Source organism: Capsicum annuum, chromosome 4 (genome assembly GCF_002878395.1).
Source record: "Capsicum annuum cultivar UCD-10X-F1 chromosome 4, UCD10Xv1.1, whole genome shotgun sequence".
NCBI lineage: Eukaryota > Viridiplantae > Streptophyta > Magnoliopsida > Solanales > Solanaceae > Capsicum > Capsicum annuum.
This window is the reverse complement of record NC_061114.1, coordinates 220,269,977-220,280,141: the sequence shown is the minus strand read 5'-3', so window position 1 is coordinate 220,280,141 and position 10,165 is coordinate 220,269,977. Positions and strand designations below refer to the sequence as shown.

The 10,165-nt window shown below is 36.1% G+C and overlaps 1 protein-coding gene across 1 annotated transcript; it reads right to left on the bottom strand.

Moving 5' to 3' along the window:
- Positions 1-1,294: 1,294 nt before the first annotated feature.
- On the bottom strand, positions 1,295-9,695 carry LOC107867252 (WD repeat-containing protein PCN). The gene is made up of 11 exons (XM_016713406.2): positions 9,413-9,695; positions 9,164-9,310; positions 6,754-7,057; positions 6,616-6,679; positions 6,356-6,469; positions 6,096-6,258; positions 4,281-4,434; positions 3,551-4,116; positions 2,736-2,917; positions 2,284-2,544; positions 1,295-1,831 (listed from the first exon to the last, which is right to left on the bottom strand). The coding sequence occupies exons 1-11, from the start codon at positions 9,572-9,574 to the stop codon at positions 1,504-1,506; spliced, it is 2,445 nt and encodes an 814-aa protein (XP_016568892.2). The 5' UTR covers positions 9,575-9,695; the 3' UTR covers positions 1,295-1,503.
- Between the last annotated feature and the right edge of the window lie 470 nt (positions 9,696-10,165).

Sequence of the window (10,165 nt, the reverse complement as noted above, 5' to 3'; positions counted from 1 at the left end):
CTCAAGTGGACGTTGTTCACTTTTGGCACCTCAAGTAGCCATAAAGTGTGTCATATTGACACATTTCGACATCAGCACTGGTGAGTGTATCTCATTCGCTGCCAACGTAGATAAAATGGCCGATTGCTTTGTGCCAACTCATTTAAATTGTCACATCATATTTATCTCCAATAAATTAATGACAAATGTTCTTTTTTTACCAAATAATTGCAAAAAAGCCCCCTATAATGTCTTTCCCACCCAACCTTCTTAACCTCCATTAATGGAGGATAAATTTTCTAAGGATGATAAACATACCTCCACATTCTCTAAGGTTGACAGATATGCATTAAAAGCTTCACGAATTTTAGACACAAGCTTTAAAATGTGTTATTTTCAAACACAAGCTTCACGAAAACATACATTCCTATTCAGAAACAAGCTATAAAATGTGTCATTTTTTCTTTCGTTAATTTTAACCATTCTTGTTTCTTAAAATGGGTTCTCTTTTTAAAATGGTTTCTCTTCTTTGATCGAATTAACAGAAAAAAAGGAAAAATCAAGAAAAAATTTCTACCATTTTTTTGAATTTTAAGCTTATTTAAAAAAAAAATTCCACTATTTTTATCAATCATTAATGCTTGACATTATTCTTTGCTTGAAAAAAATAATGTTATTAATGGTGTACAAAAATGAAAAAAGGTTAGGATGTTTTAGAGAATGATTTGTTAGTGGCCTATGGGTATTTGGAGGAGGAGATTTGGCTGGTTGGCTGGCTGGTTGAGGAGACATGTTTATCATCTATGAAAAACTCAATCTCCATTAATGGAGGTTAAGCTTGAAGAAGAAAAGAAAATTTTGGTCTTTTTTAAAAATTAATTGGGGGGTATATATTGATGTGGAAAAGTTAATGGGTTTAAAGAGTGAAGAAGAAAGAGAAGAAAGATGAAAAATTATGAAAATATCCCTACCACGCGTCCAAAAGCGAGTGTAATACACTCTCTTTGTTGAATCAGCAAAAGGTGTCAAAATGACACACTTTATGGCTACTTGAGATGCCAAAAGTGAACAACGTCTACTTAAAATGCCAAAATGAAAGATCGTGCCAAGTTTAGGAGATTGTCAATGGGTTTGGCCATGAAAATAAGAAGCTCACTCACTTTTCATGAGAACATCTTCTAAGTTCTAAGAATGCATTTTCGATCGTACCACACCCACCCTTAATCGAACACTCAATCTGGTGATTAACGATTGCTGTAGCCACTTTCAAAAATTACAGCTCCAAGCAATTTTACATAAGATTAACGATTGCATATAAAATAGTAAATGTAATGTATATTGAACTTCAAAATTGATTTCACAAGTTTTACTGGACTATCAAAGAATACATTACACAAGAAGCTTTCATCCCCTCTTTCCCCCAAAGTGACAACAAAGAAAACTCTTAACATTGCTAAAGGGCTTGACTCGCCACGCTAAATTTCCCTAGTAAAATGAAACAAAAACTAGCTGGTACAAAACTAGTTATGACCCGAAAATATGTCTGTGAACAGGTGTAGTATCAAAACTTTTAATCACTTGTATCCAAGGTTTGTCTATGATCAAGGTAGAAGTTTTTGAAAGATGTCCAACAAATAAGACGGGATCTCTGAAACTACACAACTCAAAATTCTTTCTACCACTGTGTTTAGCCTCCAGCTCGTTTCCCTTTGACTTCCGCTTCAAATTTCCATTTACACTCCCATTCACGAGAGTACTATGTAACTTCTTTAAAGCTAAATCTTGATTGTTGGGTAAGTCAGCCTCATCATCACCATCCACCGGTTTCCCAAAGTCGATCAAGCACATTGCTCTGTAGGATAGATGATAAATATCAGCAGATATCTTGGTGGTTGTGCAAAAAACAGAAGGGGGTAACATAGAGCCACTTATAATGGCTGGTGAAACATAGAGAAATATCAGTCTACTTCCCAAAATTGAGGTAAAAAGGAAAAGAAAAAAAGTGCATCCTAAATGCTTTTGGAATGCTCAGATTCCCAGTACGCCAATAAACCAAGTTATGCAAGGTCAAAGATTGCACACAACAGGAGTACTTTTAGTTTTAGCCAAAATGAAAAGATTGTATCCAGCTTTCAGCTTAATTCTCTCTCACGAAAGTGCAAACTCCATAATAAAACGCTCAATAGGAATTACTAAGTGACTTTGATTTTCTAAAAAGCAAGTAAATAAACAAGTGAAAACATTGACCCCAATTATAAATAGGAAAGATAAATGATCAGATCTTTCAAGAAACAGTAAACATACTTTGGGCTATAGGCAATGACAGATGAAGAATCGGAAGATGGTGGGAACGAAATCCCAATCACTTCTCCAGGAAATTCTTGATATCTTCTCGGCAATGCAAATGTATTATGATTCGACCATTCCCCTAACTGCTTAGCTTCAACATCTAACGCATATACATGGTTCGAAGAAGTGGATACGATAAGCACATTGCTATTTTGAGGCGTAAAACCACCAGCCGTGACTGAATGACCCTCCAATCTGGATATAAACCAGTGTTGTCTGCTCCATGACAGAATTCATTTAGACCCAATAGATACAAGATGATACAAAATATGGTTCAAAAGGACAAGAAAAAGTTTTCTTAAGGAGTTGAGATGACCCGTGGAAATGGGAAAAAATCTAACAAAAAAACAAAGGGAAAAGGGACAAATCCTAAAGGATTAAATACATGAAGCAAAGCATGTTAATACCTTTGTGTCTCTAGATTAAATATATACACATCTCCAAAGCAGTTTATAGCAGCTAGCCATTGCCCATCGGTGCTGATGAACATTCTAGTTATGGGAGGTTCAGCAGGGGATAGTTCTTCCACATGCTCATCACGGCGAGGTGTAAAAACATGAACTAGTTCTGCGCTTCCTACATCCACCACCTAGAGACAAAGCTAAAACTTCAGAAAATGGCTTGGATAAATTCATAACCTAAAACAAATCGTAAGTTCAATGTTTCAGATTGATCTGCAGCCTTAATAGGGAACAATTCCTACAAGCAATGGTCATCGGAGGCCATCCAGAGATATTGGTCGGCAAAACTGTTGATTGTGTCCTCTTATTTATTATGAAAATTGAAATTAAAATCAATCAACTACCATATATGACACCACATGAAGATATTAGATCAAACCTACAATTAAATGGAAATTATGAAATCTGTTTAATTAAAGACTATGACCACATCCACCCTCCCCTCTTTTATCATCAGCACCTCATGCTTGCTCCCCCTTCTCTTATCCATTTACTCACTCCCTCAGCCTCTGTCCAGTGGCCATCACTGCCTTTTCTACCAACTCCTTCCTGACTTCATTATCCCCTATGATGCAGTTTGGTGGTAGGACTGCACCGGCAGGGGGAACCATGATAATTAAGTGCTCAGAGTTCAGGAAGGCAGGATCCAACAGCAGCAAAGGTGGTTAGTTCTAAAGTCATGATCCTTAACTATACAGTTACTTTTATTTTAATATACAGTAGAAAATAGAAAAGAAAGGTAAACTGTACAAGGTACTGACATAGACCCTTCTGTCACACCCTGCTATCATCAACCGAGCAGAATCAGCACTGAAAACCATCGAATGGGCAAACGGAAGTTCCAAAGGAAGATGCCTTTTGTTGACTGCCCACGGACTCTTGCTGGAAGCACCTCTCGCAAGCTCAAAGAGGCAGGGCTTTACATGATCAGAAAAAGCAAAAAGGGCACCAGTAGGAGAAATTGCACTACATGTTATTTTCCTTGAAGATTTACACTTAACTCGGGCCACCAGATCAGTCTTAGCAGCTCCACCAGACACAGCACGAACAAACAGAATATCAATCCAGTAGGAAGCTTGGACTAAGAGTAACACAGCCTGATTAAATATCGTATTTACTGCAAGTTGTATATGCGGCCTCTGCGGTACAGGACAAATATCATGTGGAGAAAACTTGGTAAACTCCCTCGCAGAGTATGCAAAAAGTTTGGTGTCATCACCACCTGAGATAAGCATCGGCACGCCTAAATGTGCCCATTTATGGTAACTAGAATCAAGGGGCTTCGTCCTAGATCGAGGTCTCTTTTTGTCCTGTTCAATTATGGCATCTGAAAGGAAAATGAAGACATTTTAACAATAGAACAGAACAACAAACCCCAAAAGGAGCATACAAAGACAACTCTGAGAGAATTAAAATTTCAGTTAGAAAAAGGGGCAAAGGGTCAACTTTTATCATCAAAGGATAAGCAGAAAAGCATACAAATGAACTAACCTTCGTGACTGATGGGCATAGCAACAGTCAAGGCCTTCACATCATGTGTATGTGCCCTCACATGACTAATATAAACCCATTTCTTCACAGCTCCAGAGGTCACATTTACATCACTAGCTCCAGCAAAATCCATAGAGAGCTTGTAAAGTAAAACCTAAAAACCACTAATGTACTGTCAGTAGCTATGGGAGCATGTTTGCCTGTCACTTCTAAACAGTTATGAACTACAATATTCCTCAGTAAAATATTTCGTAGGAGAGATTATACTCATGAAAATTAAGTAAATACAGACTACTTCATAATTATTGAAGCATGGTAACACTAAGAATTTTGCAACTGACAGAATGCTGGTATATGCAAATAGATCAAAAAATAGAAGCCATCTTTATTTCATTATTAATCAAGTAACTCTTTTGCTCTTCACTTTCACTTGCTTTTACCTTAAATCATTTACAAACAAATGGAGAGAAGTTGTCTTAAAAGACGTACATCAGTCGGGATCAATGCAAACTTAGCTACAAAACATACACAATGAATGCAAATGATCCCTATAGGAGATATCAATCAATTCTGATTAAACCAGTATTAGACTAGGGATTAGCTTGAGATCCAAACACCATCTCAAAAGAGAAATTGTTTTATAGAGAAATGTTGTAAGCTAAATTGAGCGGAATACATCTAGAGCTTTCATATAACTGGCCAGTGATTGAGACGTAATTGATTGATATGGTTTCTCAAAAAACGATAAATGATGAGATTTTAAACAGGCAGTCAAGCCACTCAAGAAACAGACACTTCTGACATTTTACATGTTCCGTTTCACAAACCAATAACCATGTCTATTACAACTTAAGCAACTCAAAGCACTACACACTCATCCAAAACCCACCACCTTCTGTCGTTAAATCCTTTACTAGCATTTGCTATCATGACAGTTAAAATAAAACAGCAAACAAAAACAATTGACAAAAATCTGAGCACGTATCTCTTTCCTGTGTCAGGTGAGGAACAGTATGTGTAGCAGATACAGGACAGGAATGTAATGAGTTCCATTGCATTTTAAGGACCTCATTTTTCTGAATTTTTACATAATTGTCTGAGCATCCAAACAGATCGAGCTGCCATCCTATATACATGTCGTCTTAATGTTGACCAACATTCTAAATACCTAACAGTGTTTAGATTAGATAACAAGCTGGTATTGGTTTGGTTTTGATTAGATTTATTTTTAAAAAACAATTGAGAGTGTTCCCATTTGGTTTGGAATAGCAATTATACGGTTGCGTAGGGAGAAGCGATTTTGAGTTTGTTTTGGGGTACAATAACTAAAGCCAAAAAAGAACTCTTTGAAGCTCTTACGTATGCGAAATTAACAAGATAAAACCGAAAAGATATCTACCAAACATACTTCAAATAATACAGATGACATTGATAGTGGAGTTTCCGTCGTAAGGTACAAAGCTTTTTGCCTGGGTCATATTTGGTTGAAGGTGAATTTTTTTGTTGAAAAATGCAAGTTAACAAAAGTTGCAAAGATGTTCTCCACTTTTGGTGGTGGGTAGGGCCACTATTTTCCATACAAAGCAACCACCAGTAAACAGTACCAGGGGTGTTTGTTTTAAAAATAACCAGTCATTTTCCGAAAAAAACACCAACCCAAGAGTCTCGGACTTGCCATTTTAACCACTCAATGGGCTAAAAATAAAAAGACGCACTGCATCATTATCTTAGTTTCAACTTTTAAAATAGCACGGGGACAAATCCATAAAACTCCAACGGGAAGTATTATTTTTCTAAGGATTGAAATTTATATACCTGACCATCAGAGCCAGCAGAAAACACCCTAGTATGGCTGGGAGATGCTGCTAAAGCATTTACATCACCTTTATGATTGGAAAGCGCATTCACAAGAGTCCCATGCTGGGTGTCCCAGAACTGAACACTCCCGGTACTATCTGCACTGACGAGGGTACCACATCTGGAAAGCAATATGAAGTTATGGAAATTGGAATATCTTACAGAACATTCTTAAAAAGGGGTATATCTGATGCAAGCATTTCCAATTTAATTTTCACCTCAATGCAAGTAAAGACCATATGCACAGTTCAGATCCACTACCCACCCCTCCAAGACCAACTGATATCCTGTAGATTTCATGAACAAACTTGGCGTCCCAGCATCTTATAAACCTGCAAAGAAACAACTTCCATCAGGAAATTCGGACATCCTATTAAAAAGTAACTTCATGCCTCAACCTTGCTGTCTTTCCTAAGTTTTCATCAGAAATCACCTGGTAAAAGTTCAGCAGAAGGCTATATTCAAAAATGAAACATACCCATCACTACTCCCAGAAAATATCCTATTTGCGTCAGAACTCCAGGTAACACTCAATGTACGTCCTGCAAAAAAATATAACTCTATAATACCAAGCTACAATCCGATATGTGCTGACTCTTACGGGTAGCTGTCTCACCACTGACCCTTGGCAATGATCTTTTGTAAGTTAAGTTTTCATCATCATTGACCATATAGATTCTTACACAGCCATCATCACAAGCAAATGCTATTCGGCTATTATCACTAGCATGATCCTCATGAAGCTCTACTGAGTCACCACCATCTTCGCTTTCACTACTCTCACTATCATTGCTCTCGCTGTTTCTATGATTAACATGGCCATTCTCATAATGCTTGGACTGCTTTTGATTAAGCTGTGAATTACTGAATGGCGCCACAGCCATCTGCCATATTGCAACGCCAATAGAATCTAGCGCAACCTGCAAACAACCATGCAGCAACATTACTTGATTCACACCAAACAAAGCATGAAAATAATGATGAATAGCTCGACAAAATGCAAAAATGTCTTGTCTTTCATGGTAGTCAACTTTCACTTGGCCTTCATTTCTATGTTAGCTACTACATAGGTCAAAGATACTCCCACAGTCCACTTTTACTTGTCCATAATACTAAAAGTAGGTGTCCACTTTTACTTATCCAGTTTAGAAAACCAAGAGATAATTTATTTGTTACCATTTACCTTTATAATTAGCTATGGTCATTTCCCAAAACATTGAATTTGTTGTATTCAAAGGGTGATATAGAAAAATTGCATTCTATCTGTTGCTCCGGGTTTGCTAAGCCAACATTGGACAAGCAAAAAATGAATGGAGAGAGTACATGATTTTCTTCCTAACTCCTACACTTGGGGCTATCGGCAACCAGGGGCGGAGCTACAGAGATGAACCCAACAGCCTTTGCATAGATTTGATGTTTATACTAGAAAGACCAGTAAATATACATAATATATTACATTGCCAACCCATTAACAAATGCTACATTGGGTTCAGTGGTAAGCGGCAGGCTTTCAAAGCCTTCATCTCGGCAATAATGTGGATATGAGCCTCACTTCCGTTATTTTTATTTTATTTTTTTTGCTATAAGTAAGATTCGTTTTTTAAAAAAAATTAAAAGAAATATAAAATACACTTGCTGTTTTCTTTTCCTTTGCGTAGCTTTACTTTTTGCTATATACAGTTTTCCTTTTTTAACACTTCATTTTAAAAAATAAAATATAAAATTAACAAGTAAAAAGAAAACAAAAAAAAAGTACTTCCTTAGCTGCTATCTTTCTTTCAATGACCTAAACCCAAACCCAAAATTAGGGTTCTAACTTTTGCTTGATTACTAATGTCGTCGCCTGCCATTTGTCGGAGTACGAATCTCTGATTGGCGATTGGCATGTACAGGATATTATTTCCTTTTCCCTCTGTTCTTCTTCTCTTTTTTTCATTTGCTTGCTTATTATAACGTGTAACAAAATATTTATTCGAAAACTGATTTTTAATTTTTGATTCTAGGACTGTCCCACATTTGACCTTTTATAATTATTTTTTTCTGTCTTGCTTTCCAAATTTCATCACTAAAATCCCCGGCAGCCTAGAAGTATTGTGCTCCCTTTCCTATTTATAGTTTTTTTATGTAGTGTAATTTGTTTTCCTTTAAATATGATACTTTATCGTATTATAATCTTAGCATACATTTTGTTAATAATAACTTCAAGATTGTGGACTATCAAGAAAGTTCCAATGCTGACATATTTTAGGTTTTACACGTATTTTTGTTTAATGTGTTTGTGTTGAGGATAAAAAGGATTAATTCGACTAGACCAGAAGTAACCGTAATATTTACTATTGCATATGTTTAGATGATTTTGACAGCAGCAGAGACTCCGCTCCACCATTTGCGCATAAGGTGTTTGAGAAAATTCCTTTGTGACTTTCCTCATCAAGCTTTATGACTCATTTTGTGGGTTGTGATTTGGTCGTTGTGATGAATTACTGACAATTCATAATTTTGTGAAACTCTATATTTCTTTTGATTTCATGAATCTAGAAAAGTCGTAATTAATGGTAAGATAATCACGATGGAACATACCATTTGAAGTACAGTTTATGTAGTTGTGATTCTTGAGATCTTTAAGCAAGATTAATATCATCGGCTCTCATTCAATTTTATTTAAGTAGTCCGTTGCTTTTTTTAAAAAGTACATTAAATGCCGACGCTCATTCGTTAGCTAATTTAGCAGTTACCTTATTTTAGCTTGAGGCCATTCTCTAAACTTAAAATTCAGAACCGACGAGCAACAAAATCTAACACCGCCTTTATCGGCAATTCCACCCCTATTCAATTACAATGATCTCTACGACTTCTGGTAAGAAGTATAAGCTAGTACTTAATAGTATTAAAAGCAAAGTTTCCTTCTTTAAATTAGAATATTAGTAAATCTCCAAACACCTGAGCATAGGAATATTAAGCTCAACATTTGCAATGCAATATCAATTAAAAAATGTAGCAGCAATTCCATAATATAATTCACACACCTTTTGCATCAAATCAAAAAGGTCCCATTCAGAAACCGATCCATCAATACTAGAAGAAAACAATCGACCAGCCGACGACGAATCACCGGAACCCGATCGACACCAAACCAGCGAAGAAACCCTAGAATTTGGATTCCCATGTATTGTCTAACCCACCAAAATAAAACAAATCCAAAGAAAAACATTAATTCCATAACAACCCAAAAAAAAAAAACATATATATAGGCATAAGCAAATATGTATACGTACGAGCTGACAGTGCCAGCCAACAGAACCAGGAGAAACAAGCCAAATCTCAACGGAGCCATCTTCACGGGCAGCGGCCACTTGTGAATCGTCGGCGTTAGTAGCTAAAGCTACTACTGGTGATGGCTTCCACTCAACTGAGCTGTTCCGATGAATTTCTAGCATTTCTACTGATTAATTTCTCGAATGATATGGTAAATGGTGGATGAAGAAGATGTGAAAAGTGCAATGGAAAAGAGAAAGACAAAAGGACATGAGCGGATACCATACAAAGCTAGGTTTTTTCTGAGGGTTTAAGCGCCAAATGGATCAAGTCGGGTACCATACCCGATCCGCTGCAAGAAACGGGTCAGTCAAGTTAGAAAGTAAAAGGAATGTATGGGCACACAACATAAATTCCAACAGTTTAGAGCTTAGTTACAGAAAATTCCAACATTATACATGATTATTGAAATTTTTAATTTTTAATCTGTTGAGTTACATAATTAGCTCTCAATACACCCAACGAAGATATATTTTTTCTTTATAAAGATACTAATTAGCTCTTAATTAATTTATTTTTTATTTTGAATCTATCGAGATACATAATACATTCAACGAAAATATAGTTTCCCTTGTAAAGATACATAATTAGTTTTTGATATATTTTACTAGTTTAGATCTATTGAGATACATAATTAGCTCTCTGATACATCCAAGAAAAATATATAATTAGTTAAATTTTTTGTAATTACTTTGTAAGAGTGGGATTTGTGT

Bases quoted from the DNA above. Each gene is read 5' to 3' on its own strand.
- LOC107867252 (XM_016713406.2), bottom strand. From the start codon at position 9,574: ATGCTAGAAATTCATCGGAACAGCTCAGTTGAGTGGAAGCCATCACCA. The intron at 2,918-3,550 runs GTCAGTACCTTG...CTTTGTCTCTAG, and splicing joins GGTGTGACAGAAGGGTCTAT to GTGGTGGATGTAGGAAGCGC. The intron at 2,545-2,735 runs GTATTAACATGC...GTCATGGAGCAG, and splicing joins TTTAATCTAGAGACACAAAG to ACAACACTGGTTTATATCCA.